The 18,625-nt window shown below is 44.8% G+C and overlaps 1 protein-coding gene across 1 annotated transcript in view; it reads left to right on the top strand.

The window, feature by feature from the left end:
- Positions 1–18,625, top strand: part of LOC120054091 (homeodomain-interacting protein kinase 2-like) — a 100,982-nt gene that overhangs the window by 14,240 nt on the left and 68,117 nt on the right. Inside the window, exon 2 of the mRNA XM_039001472.1 lies at positions 4,156–5,311. Coding sequence (XP_038857400.1) covers positions 4,156–5,311 — 1,156 coding nt within the window. The remainder of the gene's footprint in view (positions 1–4,155; positions 5,312–18,625) is intronic.

Genomic DNA, 18,625 nt, shown 5'->3' on the forward strand with positions numbered 1-18,625 from the left:
CGATTCAATACGGTGATTAATGCGTTCTGACATTCCAGTGAGGTACTATTGTGCACGTTGTTGCCTATGCATGTTGTTCAGAGATAACGTTCCAGCCGTTTGACCCCATTCTGTTTGTTCATTTAAATACTTATCTGTCTCTGAGTCAGTTACTCTTTATTCAACCCTTCAGTTGTGTTAACTGGAACTTTCCCAGCTCCCAGAGTTACCCTAGTGAGTCATGGATACGTTAAATTCGCCATGTTTAGTAAGTATTTCCTCAGAATATATCTCAGTTCAGATTCCCAAGTATTTCCTCAGAATATATTTCAGTTCAGATTCCCAAGTATTTCCTCAGAATACATTTCAGTACAGTTTCCCAAATTAGACAAGTGGGGGCAAGTGTCCTGGCTGTCGCCTACATTTCCCCATGTGGCAAGTGTCCTGGCTGTCGCCTACATTTCCCCATGTGGCAAGTGTCCTGGCTGTCGCCTACATTTCCCCATGTGGCAAGTGTCCTGGCTGTCGCCTACATTTCCCCATGTGGCAAGTGTCCTGGCTGTCGCCTACATTTCCCCATGTGGCAAGTGTCCTGGCTGTCGCCTACATTTCCCCATGTGGCAAGTGTCCTGGCTGTCGCCTACATTTCCCCATGTGGCAAGTGTCCTGGCTGTCGCCTACATTTCCCCATGTGGCAAGTGTCCTGGCTGTCGCCTACATTTCCCCATGTGGCTCAAGTTTGGATACCTATAACAGAACAGTAACCAACAGGAGTCAATGACTAATAACTAACGTCAGTTTGAGGATCATTTCAGATGGCGATGGCGCTGCTATGGAAAGAGCAGTCACAATTTGAGCCTAAAGCCATAATCCCAAAGCTGCCTGGCCGATGCAGTTACTGTTGGTCATCCCTAATCATAGTGCTATAATCCTGGAATGTTCCATCACCATCAGAATAGTAGGCCAATGCTCCATAGTATCTTATTATCCTCCCATAGGCTCTCAGTCAGTCCCACGCTGACGGTGACTAGTGTCTACGGTGCCCAAATTATTTTGAGCAGCAAAGTGCCCAGCTAAGGAATCGGTGGGTAATCCAAGTGACATCTGGCCCTGGTGTCTTATGTGATTAGCTGAGTGCCTTGCTCCTAATAGCCCAGCAGACAGTCTTCATTACTCCATTACTCCATCCATCCACACGTTGTTGCCACGTTGTTACAAAGCGGCCTGGTGGGTCTAAATTCTACAGCGGCCGTCCACACAGACCAGTCCGAGGTGGGGGACAGAGAGGAGTGTCTAGGGCTATAGGGGAACCCTTATGCAAGACGAGTAGTTTGATTAAGCTTGAGGCTAGCAAATAGCCCCTAGTAATATGCTTAAAGGGATAGTTTGGGGTTTCCTCAATGAAGCCCTTTAACTGCTTCTCCAGAGTCAGATGAACTCGTGGGTACCATGGTTATGTATCTGCATCCAGTATGTAGGAAGTTAGAGGTAGTTTCATGAGCCAATGCTAACTAACTTACCACAAAGACTGGAAGTCTTTGGGTACAGCTAGCGTGCCAAGGGCAAGGACCTCATTGCCAAAATCCCGAACTATTCCTTTAATCAGCTAGCCTACAGGCGTCGGCTTCAGTGTGCAGCATTAAGGTTAAGACCAGATGACCGTTAGGATGACCAGTGTCCCTGGCTATATCGGGTCAGACAGACATTTGTTAGGAGGGAAGGGAGGAGGAAGAGGAGGGAGGAAAGGAGATGGAGGAGGATGAAGAGGAGGTGGAGAGGAGATTTGCAGTGAATTAATAATCTATCAGAACTCAAAAATCTAATAATGACAGAGTGACTAAGCACGTCTCCTCCCTCCACTCCCTGTCCCAACACACTCCTGAATCATCATTTTGGGAACGTTTCAGGAACTCCTCCGAAACGTTGGGGAAATGTTCTACTCATTAGCTCCTGGACCTCTGCACAGCCTCTTCTCTTCGGAGTCACTGTGTGTTAAGTCATCTATAAGGAGACAGGAAAGCATGATTGGTTTTAGCATTTGGCTAGGGCTATGTCTGGTACTGTATATACTGTACTCACTGTGTGCATGCGTGGGTGTGTTTTAGGATTTTGAGTATGTGTGTAAGGATTTTGTTTATGTTTAAAAATGGCAATGTGAGTGTGAGTGAAGATGTACACAGTGGTAGCTCTTAAATTTGTTAGTACACTAATTCGGGGTACATGGGAGACTGTAAATATAGCAGTACCGAGGCCTGCATGTAAGCAAGCGTGTGCTGCAACAATAATTTCAGTGCTACAAACATCATTGCTAAAAACCCTGTTTGAGCTGGTTATTTTTGTGCCGTTTTTTGCTTCTGAGGCAGCCGATTCCCATGAGCTCAGTGCCTCGCAGTTTACCGGTTTTGATTTGTCGCCTTCAGGATCTGCGGTTAAGATGGAGTTCAAATGCTTCTCTGTTGTTTCGAAAGTAGATGAAGGTTTTTCTCTCTCCCTCTCTTTCTATGTACCAACAGATGCAGGGTCTGAGTTGTCAAATTTCTATCATTCCTTGAAACATTTTGGTTCACATTTCTGTATTCCTCTGATGATTCTCTGAGCTCCCTATGAATGAGTATTCGAAAGACCTCTGTTTACATTAGTCCAGATGGGAACAGAAGAGAAATGGTATTTCCTCTGAATATATATCATATCTATATAGTCATCATTCATACACAAAGTTCCTGTTTAAACCTTACATGTATCCTATAATGAAGCACGTCCCAATACTGGATTTAAGTGATAATGCCCTCGAAGCCTGTGTTTGGAGGATATATTGGCACGGGTGTTGCCAATATATCCTACAAACACGGGCTTTGAGGGCATTATCACTTTTATACAACGGGTTACCAACATATTCAAGTAATGATTTACATATTTTCATTAAAAACGTAATTTTGATTAATTTATTCATACTATTTCATCCTACTATTTCATCCTACCCAACCGGCTGGTCGTTCGTTCTATTGGTTCGGTTGCCAGAGATGCGACTCAGTCATTCCGTCTTTTTGTTCTGTATCTATGGACGCGACCCAGTCGTTCGTTCTAAATGTTCCATTGCCATACTGGCTGGCCACATTCTTATCCCTTGCTTGCTAGCTAGCCAACTACGGCTAACTTGCAGTCACGTCAAACAGTGCAGACAGAATAACAACAGTAGCTGCATCTGTTTAAGCTGTTTTCTAGTGACATTTATTTGGATACATCCATAATAATGAACTAATGAGGCACGTTTTCACCTGGCATAGAAAATGTGCTCTCTCGTTAGGCCACTGTTGTTCAGAGGAGCTAGTCAACTACACAGCTAATACAATCACTTGAAACTGAAGCTGGAAAGACTGCAAACTAGCTGCACTTCATTTCGTTTAACTTTTTTTCAATTGACATTTCTTTGTATATATCCATAAAAATTACGGCAGCTGATTCATGATTTCGACTGGCTGAGAAACACTACCTGCCTCTCTCTCTCATCCCGACTCTCGACCCCTACTTGTTCATTACTATGGGACAGTTGGAGATCGAATTTGAATATTGAAACAATGTTGCAAATGTCTGAGAGACATACAATAAGGTTTATACAAATCTCTACTGTTGAAAACTAAATGTTAGTCTAAAAGAAATGTGAGATAATGTCTAGATGCTTTTTACAGTGGAGATCAAGTTTCTTCCCTGCCTGGGCTGATGAGACAGTGGATTGCACAGTCAGATGGAACAGAGTAAATAGCCATTTTAACGTCATAGATTTAGCCGGTGGTAACTTGTGGAATAGACACCGTCTGGAATGCGCTTCTAACCAATCAGCATTCAGGATTAGACCCACCCGTTGTATAAATACTTTTAAAACATCTATGCACACATTTCTCTCTCTCTTGCCATGAATAGCATACATGATACTTAGTTATGAATATTTGCCTTAAACTGTGAAATAACCAATGTGAATCTAAGTGTCCAGTGTACGTGTCGGTTGAGTGAGGCATTGATGTGTCAGCATGGGCCTAGCTGAACGCTGTAACGACCAGCCCTGACCTAAGCGCTCTTTATTTAAAGACGCCGCTCGTGTTTCAAGCACTGTCTCACATTCCTACCTCTCACTTTTTTATCTCTCCCACTCCCTTCTCCCCCTCCCCTCCTTTTTTCCAGGTATGGCCTCGCAAGTGCAAGTCTTGTCCCCTCACACTCTCCAGTCAAGTGCCTTCTTTAGCGTGAAGAAGCTGAAGGTGGAGCAGAGTTCATACTGGGATATGACAGGGTACGGCACACACAGCAAAGTCGTCTACAGTCAGAACAGCAAGCAGCAAGTGTCGCACGCCACCCCTCTTGGCATCAACTCCTCTCTGCCCTACGAGCAGCCAGCGCTCATCTTCCCGTCTAGCGCGGGGCACATCGTGGTCGCCTCGGCCAGCAGTACCTCGGGCACCGCAGGGCCTCTGGGGCCTCTGTTGGGCTTGGCCAGTAGCAGTAGCGGCAGTGGAGGCGGAAGCGGAGGAGGAAGTGGTGGAGCCATCCACAACCTGACCCGTCGCAGCACCGTCAGTCTGCTGGACACCTACCAGCGATGCGGGCTTAAGCGCAAGAGTGAGGAGCTTGACAACAGCAACAGCAGCGTGACGATCATCGAGGAGCACGGCAGCGGCACAACGATGATCCAGAACGCAGCCAGCGGGGCCGCTGTGGCCATCGCCACGGCAACGGCCACATCGACAGCCACCTCCAAGAACAGTGGTTCCAACAATGAAGGGGACTACCAGTTGGTGCAGCACGAGGTGGTCTGCTCCATGACCAACACCTACGAGGTGCTAGAGTTCTTGGGCAGAGGCACCTTCGGCCAGGTGGTCAAGTGCTGGAAGAGGGGCACCAACGAGATTGTTGCCATCAAGATCTTGAAGAACCACCCGTCATACGCACGCCAGGGCCAGATCGAGGTGAGCATCCTGGCCCGGTTGAGCACGGAGAGTGCAGACGACTACAACTTTGTGCGTGCCTACGAGTGCTTCCAGCACAAAAACCACACGTGCCTGGTGTTCGAGATGCTGGAGCAGAACCTGTACGACTTCCTCAAGCAGAACAAATTCAGTCCACTGCCGTTGAAGTACATCAGACCGGTCTTGCAGCAGGTGGCCACGGCCCTGATGAAGCTCAAGAGCCTGGGCCTGATTCACGCTGACCTGAAGCCGGAGAACATCATGTTGGTGGACCCCTCCAGGCAGCCGTACCGCGTCAAGGTCATCGACTTTGGCTCGGCCAGCCACGTGTCCAAAGCTGTGTGCTCCACCTACCTGCAGTCCAGATACTACAGGTAAGAGCAGTTTCTATCACCTTGATTTAATCAGGAAATCCCACTGAGATCAGAAAACCTCTTTCCCAAGAGAGATCTGGCAGTTGGTTTGATAAAAAATAGGGTTTGAAAAGGTTTAGATGGGACAGCTCTGTGCCAGTCTTATGAGGTGTAGTTGGTTAGGGTCTCTCCTTCTCCCTCTCCCTCTCCCTCTCTCTCTCTCTCTCTCTCTCTCTCTCTCTCTCCTCAGTGTTAACCCTCCCCCTTTCCGCTGTGAGATGCGGGGACAGTAAAAACTCTGAGGCTTGCTGAGAAACCAGCTGCTTATCGTGTTTAATATGATAAAACACCCATGTTGTGGTGCTGCTTTGAAGATTAAGAAGGCAGGTCTGTTGAGTAGTGTGCTGCTTTACAGCGTGGCGGTAACAGCGCCACAATGACAGCACCAGGGAAATATTTGCCGCAGAGACATTTTCGGTCTCAAACACTAGTTTCTGAGAAAAATGTGTTTGATGTTGTGTTATTAGAAAAACAAGCCAGAGAAACCCCTCATTGAAGAGGGACTGTAAACATGTAGAGGGACTGTAAACAGTCCGCTCCCCCCGCCCCACCAAGGCTCCCATTTTCCCCGGGATGGAGATGTGGGGTCAGGCTGAGTTCTTCATCCCTGTAATCCACACCAGCGGGCCCAGCATTAGAAACAGATGACTCGCTGGGTAGGGCTTTCTTCTCCCCTACTTCTTAAAGTATGTTTTGCCTATAGCAAACTCCGCTGTTTGGGCTACACCGCGTTGGTGGGAGCGAGAAGTCTAATAGTGTTCACACAGAGAGCAGCTTTGTTTCTGTTTAGGCACTGCCTAGTCTGGGGAGAGCAGGTGTGAGGCACAGTAAGCACACACACACACACACACACACACACACACACACACACACACACACACACACACACACACACACACACACACACACACACACACACACACACACACTCTGCAGAGAGGTGATTATGTTGATAATGTGTTGGTGTGACATGTTTATTTTATATCTGCCATGGCAGATTATTGTTTTCTGCAGCTTATGTAGATGATAGAGAAAGGTGTTTAGACTTGAAAGGGACTTAGAGTAATTGATATCAACCTGAATGTGTGTCATTTAAAAGCTTGTTCTGGAATTATCTCACATAAGACCATATGATATACATTTTTATAGAGTGCTATGCCTCCATTTCATTTGAAATGGAAATGAGGTTAATAAGAAAAAACCCTCTCATCATGATCTAACACTCTATATGTGTCCCAACAGTCTCTTTAGTTGGAGAACGAGGTAGAGGCTAACCGAAATATGCAAATGGGGAAACACTACAGTATCCCCCTCTACTCTACCCATCTCATCTTAAATAGAAGCTTAGTAACCAATGATGAATATGTAGGCTATGTCTATGCTAGTAGGCCATCTTAAATAGTAGCCATTGTACAGTACCTTCTGAAATTATTCACACCCCTACTTCTTCCACATTTTGTTGTGTTACAGTCTGAATTCAAAATGGATTAAATTTAGATTTTGTGTCACTGATCAACACACAATAACCAATCATGTCAAAGTGGAATTTTGTATGTAGAACATTTTAGAAATCAATAGAAAATGTAAAGCTGCAATGTCTTGAGTCAATAAGTGTTCAATACATTTGTTATGGCAAGCCTAAATAAGTTCAGGAGTAAAAATGTGCTTAACAAGTCACATAATAAGTTGCATGGACGCATTCTGTGTTCAATAATAGTGGTTAACATAATTTTTGAATTACTACCCCATCTCTGTACCCGACACATAAAATTATCTGTAAGGTCCCTCAATTGAGTAATGAATTTCAAGCACAGATTCAACCACAAAGACCACGGAGGTTTTTCAATGCCTCGCAAAGAAGGGCATCGATAGGTAGATGTGTAAAAACAACAGACGCTGAATATCCCTTTGAGCATGGTGAAGTTATTCTTTAGGCTTTGATTGGTGTATCAATACACCCAGTCACTTGAAAGTTGCCAGAAAAGAAGGAAACTGCTCAGGGATTTCACCATGAGGCCAATGGTGATTTTAAAACAGTTACAGAGTTTAATGGTTGTGATATGAGAAAACTGAGGATGGATCAACTCATTGTAGTTACTCAACAATACTAACCGAAATGACAGAGTGAAAAGAAGGAAGCCTGTACAGATAAAAAATATTTCAAAACATGCATCCTGTTTGCAACAAGGCCCTTATTACTGCACAAAATGTGGCAAAGAAATTAACTTTAGGTCCTGAATACAAAGCGCTATGTTTGGAGCAAATCCAACACAGCTAGTGGTGGCCGGTCATTCAGTGCCCCACCTATTTTGAGACCCACATTTTTAGAAGAAAAAAAAAATATATATATTTTTTGTGGGGGCATGTTATTTTGGCATTAATACGTGTCACATATCAGTTTGTAAACTATGTAAAAAAATGTATATCATTGAATTAATAAAGCCGCGTACAAACATGGTCTCTTTTTTGTTTTCTTGAGTAAGGCAGCTCCAAAATGCAGGTGTTTCAGCCTAGCTCAGTGCTTTCTGTGGTGGTGTGGCAGCCAGCGAAAATAGGAGCATGGCGCTGATTGGCTCAGTGTTCTGTCACTCATGGGGACACTACAGTCACAGGCCAAGTCTAAGTCCTTAGTAAGAGAAGACATCAACAATTTCAGCCCTTTGGCTCCTGCCATAGAGTTATATTATAAGTACCCTTCCAAGAAGACTCAAGGTCATTGGCCACAGATAAAATGACTTCAAATAACATTATATCTACAGTAGCTTTGATTGGAATGATCATGTCAACATCTTACTTCCAAAATCTTAGCTAGCAGTCATCATCATGAATCAAGTCGCCAAACCCACTGGCTCCAGGTCATCTATAAGTCTTTGCTAGGTATAGCTCCGCCTTATCTCAACTCACTGGTCACCATAGGAACACCCACCCGTAGCACGCGCTCCAGCAAGTATATTTCACTGGTCACCCCCAAAGCCAACACCTCCTTTGGCTGCCTTTCCTCCAGTTCTCTGCTGCCAATGACTGGAACGAATCACAAAAATCACTGAAGTTGGAGACTTATATCTCCCTTACTAACTTTGAGCGTCAGCTGTCAGAGCAGCTTACCGATCGCTGCAGCTGTACACAGCCCATCTGTAAATAGCCCATCCAACCAACTACCTACCTCATCCCCATATTTGTTTTTGTTTTTCTGCTCTTTTGCACACCAGTATTTCTACTTGCACATCCTCATCTGCACATATATCACTCCAGTGTAAATTGCTAAATTGTAATTACTTTGCCACTATTGGCCTATTTATTGCCTTACCTCCTTACTTAATTTGCACACACTGTATACAGATTTTTCTTTTGTGTTATTGACCGTACATTTGTTTATCCCATGTGTAACTCTGTGTTTTTGTCGCACTGCTTTGTTTTTGTCGCACTGCTTTGCTTTATCTTGGCCAGGTCGTAGTTGTAAATGAGGACTTGTTCTCAACTGGCCTACCTGGTTAAATAAAGGTGAAATTTAAAAAAAGAAAAGTCTACAATCTGTTGGCAAATTCTTTTTAATCCTTGTCATAGGGCTCCCGAGTGGCGCAGTGGTCTAAGGCACTGCATATCAGTGCAAGAGGTGTCACTACAGTCTCTGGTTTGAATCTAGACTGTATCACATCCGGTCTTGATTGGGAGTCCCATAGGGCGGTGCACAATTGGCCCAGTGTAGTCTGGGGTAAGCTGTCATTGTAAATAAGAATTTGTTCTTAACTGACTTGCCTTGTTAAATAAATGTAAAAATAAATAGTGAAGAGAATTTATAGGTCAAATGTATGGGTGCTCATTGGACATACACAGCAAGTTGGAAATTGCTAATTCAACAATGAGTGGTTTGGAAGTAATCAGTGGCTAACTGCAAGCATTCCAAAGCAATCACTAGCCTGCTATTTAGTGGAGTGGCTGTGTGTGTTTTTTCCGAGTTCCCACTATAAATCCAGAGAATTCCAGACTTTGATGACAAAGTTTGATGACAGAATTTGCCAACAAAGGACTGCCGCGCCACCTTCCTGTTTAAGTGAGGTGAGGTGAGCTGAATCCAAAAATGTATTGTATACTGCTGCATAAATTATATAATATGCCAGGGAGATATGTATACTGTAGCTAAGAAAGTAATACTAAGTGTACGTTGTGTACTACTTGACATGCTAAAATTGCCACTGAACACAACACATAACTGAGTACCTCTCTTCATATTTTCAAGCATGGTGTTTGCTGCATCATGTTATGGGTATGCTTGTCATTGGCAAGGATGTTACGTTCCCCAGTTTCTGTGTTGGTGTGGGTTTGTAAGTGTGTCTATTTCAGGAAATGGCTTCCCGGATTCCAAAAGCAGCTGATTGGTATGCTGGAGCTCTGACCCCTCCCTCTGTGCAGGAGATACAGCTGTTTCTTCAATTACCAACTCCTTCTCCAGCTTTATAAAAGCCAGTGTTCCTTTGTCAGAAGAGAGCTTGTTTTTATATCCTGTGTTGGTTAGTGAAAGTTTTGTTGATATTATTTTGTAGCTGCTCCTTCAGAGGTATGTGTATGCCAATAAGTCTTAGTGTTTTTGGTTATTTAATTTTTTCACTTAAAGTATTGGTAAATTATTCTGTTTCATTTGTTCCTGGGGGGGAACGCACCTTGGGAGTGTTTAGGCAAGAGGCCTGCGGGCATACATAACCTGTAGTATTTAGTCTGTCTATGCACACTAGGTAAGACCTGGGCGGACCACCCCCTGTATTTTGGTTAGCGTGCCAGGTGGTGCTAAAGGTTAGGTAAGAAGTGGGAAGGCAGGTATGGTAGGAGAGGGGATTCCTTAACTTTGACTTTCTTTGCTTTGGTTCCGTCCAGCCCATTTTCCCCACATTACCGTGTTTATGAATAATAAATTCCCTGTAAACGGTATTTTTCTCTGCCTCTGTCATCCTTCCTCGCACCTACGATCACATACTTTTTTTCACTCCACTGGGAGTTGAAATGTAGCGGGGTGTTGCGTTCCCTCCAAGAGGCGTATGTAACAAAGGACTAGGAAGTTTTTTTGGGGGATAAATTAAACGGAATAGAGCTAAGCACAGGCAAAAATCTGGTTCAGTCTTCTTTCCAACAGATACTGGTAGATCCTTTCATCAGAACAATAACCTAAAACACAAGGCCAAATATACACTGGAGTTGCTTACCGAGATGACGTTGAATGTTCCTGAGTGGCCTAGTTACAGTTTTAACTTAAATCCCAAGTGGCACATAGGTCTAAGGCACTGCATGGTAGTGCTAGCTGTGCCACTAGAGATTCTGGGTTCGAGTTCAGGCTCTGTCGCAGCTGGCCGTGACCGGGAGACCCATGGGGCGGTGCACAATTGGCCCAGCGTCGTCCGGGTTAGGGGAGGGTTTGGCCGGTAGGGATGTCCTTGTCCCATCGTGCACTAGCGACTTCTGTGCACGCTGACACGGTCGCCAGATGTACGGTGTTTCCTCTGACACATTGGTGCGGCTGGCTTCTGAGTTAAGTGGGCATTGTGTCAAGAAGCAGTGCGGTTGTGTTTCGGGGGACGCACGAGACCTTCACCTCTCCCAAGTCTTTACGGGAGTTGCACAAAATTGGAGAGAAAAAGGGGTTAAAACATTTTTTTTAAATCTATGGCAAGACTTGAAAATAGCTGTCTAGCGATTATGAACAACCAACTTGACAGAGCTTGAAGAATTTTAAAAAGAATGGGCAAATATTGTACAATCGAGAGACTTGCGAAAAAAGAATCACAGCTGTAATCGCTGCCATGATCGTTAACAAAAAATGACAATTAAGTCCATTTTAATCCCACTTTGTAACACAACAAAATGTGGAAAAAGTCAAGGGATGTGAATACTTTCTGAAGGCACTGTACATGTTGTTTTTCCTCTTGGATAAGAAGCAGGCCAGTAAAACTATACAGAGCTGTTTGTTTTCTGGTTAAGGAGTGGAGAGAAGATTATCCCTTCATTTCCTCTTGTAGCGGGGGGGGGGGGGCTGACACTGACCAGAGTATTACCCATCAGGCCTCATCTCTCCTCTCCGACCTACATTTGGAGCAGGTCTGGGACTGGGTGCCCTTTGTCAATGCTATACGACGTGTGTGTGAGTGTGCGTGTGCATGTGTGTCGCTCAGAAATTAGTCTGTACTAGTAAATGCATAGTGTTAGTGTCATAAAGGTAATTGTGGTGACATTCACGGGGCAGTGTTTGGCTGTATTTATGATAGGTTCAAAAGGCCACATACACATAGGCTTAACATCAAAGCGGCCCATGATGATTTCAGATGAACAGATAACTAAATGATGCCTGTTCGGGAAAGGATGTATTTTCCAGGGAACTGTTATATAAAAATGTGCTCAGTCACTCTGGCTTTGTGCACAAAGTTCTCCATAATGATTTATTTTGGTCCAGGCTATAATCCATGGGGCAGGTCCACTCCACTCGACCTCCACCACGGCTAGCCTAGCAGCACCAGACAGGATGTTCACCTTATTTCTGTTTAGGCAACATCTCTCAATTTTTATCAGGTTTTCAAAAGCTCCTCTAGACCTTTGATATGAAGCTTGGAAGTTGCAGTGTGAAAATTGCCCTGCTTCTGCTATGAAGAGGGCTTTGCCCTGCTTTATGTGTTTTATTTACGTACTGATTTCCGCTTTATACGGAAGTCATTTTAAACCCTCTTCCCATCCCTCTGTCTTTACTTGCTCTCTTACTTACTGTGTTTCGTGGGAATGTGATCCCTGGTACATGGCTGTTTGCAGGCCATAGATATGCTGCTGAGGGTACGTGAGCGTTGCAAGTGATTTATGGATTTTCCACAAGGTTGACTCATGCAAATAAAACACGGTTTTCAAGGTAAACATGAGCAATGCCATGAGCAAGCTCCTCCGATAGGAGTGGTTCTAATTAATCAAACACTGAGAAACACAGTACATTTGTTTCTTGTGTACTTTTAGTCTAAATCTATTATTGCTAGCACGGCACAGCCTTGTAGTCAGTGTATAAAGTCCTTCTATCCGTCTATTTGGCCTGCAGACCTGTAGCCTATGTCTGCAGAGCAGTGCCTGTGCTGGTGCGGACCATACTGTGTGTTTATTCAGTTTGTTACGTCAGCTAGCTAGCTAGCCTCCCCATGGCCTCCCTCCCTGGCCTCCTTCCCTCCCTCCTCTCAGCGGTACCTAGCTAATGATGTAACAGGTAAACTGGCTCGGCTTACACTGGACCAGATAAAGGGATTATTGTATTGTCCCAGTTGGGTCTGTTTACCCTGTTTATTTCAGTGGAAAGGACATATGATGGGTGAATTGCAGTGAAGTCATTATTTAAGTTTTAGCTGAAATAAGTGTAGCTCAGGTTCTTACAGCCGACAGCTAAGCTAGCCATGTTAGCTAGCTATCTATGTGTGGTTGGAGGATGAGGGGATGATTTTAGTAGACAGATGAGGACTAAGGAGGAGACCTGCAGACTCACTGACCCCTGTTATCTGACGTCATCCCATGCTGCCTGGGAGCTCTGTGTCTTTTTGTTCCCCATGGGGAAAAGTCCTCCAGGACCCTACAGCCACAGCCTGCCATGACTCATGTCAGATGTAACAGGCAGGAAGTGCCTGCCTGTCACGTCCTGCCTGTCAGTCATTGCCCAATGTCTATACCCCACACATACAGGCTTATTATAGGTGCCCGGGAGGATGAATTCGGGAATAGTCTGCTTTAGCTCTAGTTCAACCAGCGCTCAATCGCCGCACTGAACCAAAAAATATGGAACTTTCTCTTTGGGAGTGGCAGGTAGCCTAGTGGTTAGAGCGTTGGGCCAGTAACTGAAAGGTTGCTGGATCAAATCCCTGAGCTGACAAGGTAAAAATCTGTAGTTCTGCCCCTGAACAAGCCAGTTAACCCACTGTTCCCTGGTAGGCCATCATTATAAATAAGAATTTGTTCTTAACTGAGTTGCCTGGTTAAATAAAAAAACATTTGGAAGAGTGGGGATAGAGTGCTGTCTGAGACAATCGAGTTCTCCTTGTCTGACTTCTGATGGTAGTTCGGTAGCGTTTGTATGAAACCAAACGTCAAGCTCTTCCTTTCTATTCAGTTTGACCTGCCGTACATTTGCCATCTGAACGGTGCGTTAGAAATTTTAGGTGGAGTGGAGAAAATAGCCCGACACACGTGACTTGTATTCCTGTAAGGGATATTGGGAGTGCTGACTCCATCAGTGAGTTGAGCTAGCATCTGTGCTGTCAGTCTGCTGAATTGGTATCCATGGCTAGAGGCCTCTCATGGCAGCCTCCTAGAAATCTTAGGAAAGAAATGTCTAAAGGGGACTGCGTTTTACATTTTCTCTTTCCACTAGTGGTGGTGATCTGATCATTTCTAGATACAGTGATAGTGGCATGACCACTCAGCCATATTTAGGGTTTCTCACTTTCAACCCTTAGCCCCAACCAAGCAACCACTATTTCTCTATTACTCTACGCTCTCTATGGTGCTCATTAGCCATAGCATCTCTCACAGTCAGGCACAACCAGCACGCTAACGCTACGCTTACAGTCTACACTAACAGGCCCCAGTGTAACACTAGCCCGGCCTAGCTGCTGTTAGCGAAAGAGAATCCAGAGAGCCGTTCCAGCACATTTAACCTGCCTCCGTGTGAGACATCAAGGAGAGATCTTAATGAATGAGGTTGCCGTTAGTTACTGTTCTCTGATGCGTGCATAAGGTGTGTTTTTCTCACCATGGCGTGGACTAAACGCTAGCGGAATCGGGTTACTAGGAGCCAAATTATCGGGGTGGTAGGTAGCCTAGCAGTTAAAAACATTGGGCCAGTAACTGAAAGGTTGCTGGTTTGAATCCCTGAGGCGGCAAGGTAGAAAAATCTGCTGTTCTGCCCTTGAGCAAGGCAGTTAACCCCCAACAACAACTGCTCCCAGGTGCTGATGATGTGGACGTTGATTAAGGCAGGCCTCCACACCTCTCTGATTCAGAGGGGTTGGGTTAAATGTGGAAGACAACATTTCAGTTGAATGCATTCAGTTGTACAACTGACTAGGTATCCCCTTTCCCAAATTTGACTTGCGAGCAGACAAAAGGTGTAGGTGTTGTTTAGATGGCGGTGAAGATTCACAAGTGAGCATCATAGCTGGAGAGTGGGAGTCTTCATTGTTGCACATTCCTTGGCAGTTCTTGGCAATTTGCCTCCCAGCAGTGCCAGTTTAGAAATGCAAATAGAGCCTCTTGTTTTTTTTTATTGTTCCTGATTTTTTTGTTGTGACATTTCAGTTTCAAGGCTATCAGACTGTTGTTTGTGAATTGTAAGTTGTTGCTCTGTAAAGTGAGGTGCTTTAGGTAAAAGGCCAAAATAATTTACTCTTTCTTTTGACACTGCACCCTCTCTAGGATATATGGCACCGTCTCTAGGATGTATGACAGAATTGTTGTCATTTGTTCAGTGTCTAACCCTCTCCTCTGTTGCTACATTTACTTATCCAGAGCGACTTACAGGAGCAATTAGGGTTAAGTGCCTTGCTTAAGGGCACATCGGCAGCAGAGTGATACTTCCGAGTTCCAGGTCATCTAGTTAGGCTACATTCTAGCACCCATTAATGTCCTCCCCCTAACAGTTACTCATTTTTCAATTTCCATACATTTCCCGATATTAAGCTGGAGAAATTAAGCTGCTGCCTTCATGAAATTTGATGAAACGGAGTGCCGCCCACTCAAGGAATCAAAGCTGAAATCTTCTCTCTGTATCACTGATTTGCTTCTTTGAATCACAGGGTTTTCACTACTGACACTCCAGGTTAGCATAGCACACTCCTGAGGTGGTTAGCATAGCACACTCCTCAGGTGGTTAGCATAGCACACTCCTGAGGTGGTTAGCATAGCACACTCCTGAGGGGGTTAGCATAGCACACTCCTGAGGTGGTTTGCATAGCACACTCCTGATGTGGTTAGCGTAGCACACTCCTGAGGTGGTTAGCGTAGCACACTCCTGAGGTGGTTAGCGTAGCACACTCCTGAGGTTGTTAGCGTAGCACACTCCTGAGGTGGTTAGCGTAGCACACTCCTGAGGTGGTTAGCATAGCACACTCCTGAGGTGGTTAGCATAGCACACTCCTGAGGTGGTTAGCGTAGCACACTCCTGAGGTGGTTAGCGTAGCACACTCCTGAGGTGGTTTGCATAGCACACGGTTTCGCGTAAGTGTTTGTGCTCGTGCTGATGTTTTGCCACTGTTCCTGAGTCAGTGGTGTCAGTGGTGGTGGCAGTGCCCGTCCACTGCAGCTGACTGGCACAGGTTCCCTCAGGTCTAAATTAATCATGAGGTCCCCATTTTGCCTGCACGCCTGCCACCCCTCCACAGGGAGCCAGAAAATGCCTTCCCTCCTCTCCCAACCGGGTGCATTAATATTTTAAAGCCCACACCAGGATGGAAAATATGCATCATGGTGCTCGCTGGCTGTGGAAAGAGAATAACGTTCATTTGAATGTCCTCATTTTAAAGCCAGTCATTTAAAGCCTGTCACAGGAGACCAGAGGCTGGGGCAGTCAGGGGCAGGTCCACAGAGAGAAGCCCAGGGTAGTGCAGCTGGCCTGGGCTGCGCTGAGCTCCATCCGGCCTCTCTGACTGACTGCCACAGTGGATGGAGAATGCCTGGTGGGCATTCTCCCATGATGTGAACAGAAGAAAACAGATGTATTTGTTTTCTCAATGGGAAGAATTTGCTAATGTGCGTATATGAGGGTAAATAGTTTGGCTAATTTGCGCCAGGCAGGCAGGCCTAGCTCACTCTGCTAGCTGAGGTCCCTGTGAGGAGAGAGCAGCAGTCGGCTTGGAGTTCTCTCTCTCTGCCTAATGTGACTGCGGGAGAGCAGACACACACACACACACACACACACACACACACACACACACACACACACACACACACACACACAGTGATTTGCACAGTCCCTGCATGGTCGCCTAGATGCCTCAACCAAACATTTCAACTTTTTAACTTAACCTCCCTTCTAGATGTGGGATGACCCTTTGGGCTTGTCTTGCCAGCCTTGTTTTCTTACCAAGACGAACCAAAAAATTGTTAAACATATCTCAGAGTCCTTTCCTCTCTGGTCCTTTGTCGTCTCTGACGTTACCAGACTTAGCTAGGCTAAATGAGATCACCTCTACTCACCACTGATTCTCAGCACCCTGCCCATAAATTACCAACCAACCATCCATCTGTATTCATTAACTGGTATCCATAGACAGAATCTGCTCTCACAGCTGCACCAGTAGTGTTCATCATAACCAGAAAGTGCATGTCAGAAATCCCATTTTGCTTTTAACCAATTCTCATGGACCAAAGAAGTCTCTGTGGACTGAGCACGCATTGGTTCCTTATGTCTCTGTGATTGCCTGTGGAGCTTTACAAATGCATATCATTTTCAGAATATATGAAAAGTGTTCCAAAAGCTATAGGCTAACCAGGAAAATGAAACACTGCGTTAGTAAATCTTATTCCACCCTGGTTGGTTGATAAATAATTGAAAATGGCTAATAGCGTTGTGTGGCAGCAGCAGAAATGTATCGCCATGTATCAAATTGCAACCGTTTGGTGCCCGAGGCATCATTTGTTTGGAAAAAGAATTACTCCTGTATTGAATACTGGTTAATAATGAAAAGGGTTAGCATTGGAAAATGGTCTGATCTATATCCAGTGGTTGTTTTTATCTTGGTAGGAGGAGGCACCATTATAGCTAGTGTTGCATTGTTGTTTTTGGACAATATTATATTTGACTCCCAAGTATTGATTTGTATATCGATTTGCAATATGTTTGGAACATCAAATCGCAATAAAATCGCAGTATCGAATCGCAATACAGATACAATTATGAGAATTGCAATACATATTGTAGCGGCACCTAAGTATCATGATAATATCGTATCGTGGGGTCCCTGGCAATTCCCAGCCCTAGCTCATAGCCCTTATTGATGACTACCGACTGCAATGGCTTCAGAAAGAAGGCTGTATAATCAATAGGGCTGTTTTGTGTGTAGAAATATACAGTATTTCTCATTGTTAAATGTGAAGAAAAACGCACTGACTGAATAAAAAAATGTAATAAAAAATAAGAATTGGGGGGATAATGACTTTTCTCTGCAACTTCTTGAAGTCTAATCCGTCTGTTTTATGAACGTAGACCATTTATCTGTTTCAACCGACTGCCTTGGCTATTAGCTTATATTGAGTGCACAAGCAGAATAGCACTGTCCAGCATTAAACAATGATTAATCTCCACACAAAAACCTGCTCTAGTCCGACGATAGGAATTGAGGAGAAAAGAGTGGCCTGGAAGAAAAGAAAATTCAAAACATAAATTAAGAAATCTTTCAAAGATGTACATATGGGTGCAGGTCATAGCTTTGTGTTCAAATGTGCATATGCTACATGTATGATGCAATGGCTCAGGAGTTTGGAGCTTGTCAAGGCGGAGAGGAGCAGAATGTACTTAGGATCTGTTTGGTGTAGTTACTGATTTATTTTAGCCTTCATAACCCTCATCGCATGGCAGTGGGCTGTGGAGCAGCAGAGGGGCAGGATTATGTAGAGGTGATGAGAGTGTTGCAGACATACTGGCCATGCGCCTTCCCTCGCTCCCTCGCTTCCATTCGTTTCCTTTCTCTCCCTTTCTCGCCTTTTTCCCAAAATGTTCTCCCTTTCTCATTTTCTCTCGCTCTTTTTCCTCCCTTCCTCCTTCTCTCCCTCCATGTCTCACACTAGCCAGGTCATTACACGTGATGGCTCTGAAGTGGCCTCACTGGCCTGAGGTAGCTACAGCTAGCAGAGAGGAGTCACCAGACATAGAGCAGACATGTTCAGACTGGTTATCAATAAGTGAGCGGGGCTAGCCGGGAGAACATGGAACATAGCGTCCTTCCCTGGGAGGGTGACAGCATACCAGCAGTGTCTGTCTCCCAACAGAACATTACTCTCATTACAGCACCCAGCCCCAGCAACATGAACATGGGGAGAATGAAAGAACCGACAACCACGGTTAAAGATAGTCTTTCATTTAGCCAGAGAGACAAGCGAACTCTATCATCAAAACAGATGGCTCTAGTTTAAACAAAGATGTTTTTTTGGGTGGTCATTAGTTCAAGCTGAGAGGGATTACATGCGTTTTCCAGTGCGGTTTGGTTCTGAACATGCGTTATTGTCGAGACGCAATGAACACAATGACTTCCAACACCCTTTATCTGCCATCTGCAT

Source organism: Salvelinus namaycush, chromosome 9 (genome assembly GCF_016432855.1).
Source record: "Salvelinus namaycush isolate Seneca chromosome 9, SaNama_1.0, whole genome shotgun sequence".
NCBI classification, from domain to species: Eukaryota; Metazoa; Chordata; class Actinopteri; order Salmoniformes; family Salmonidae; genus Salvelinus; species Salvelinus namaycush.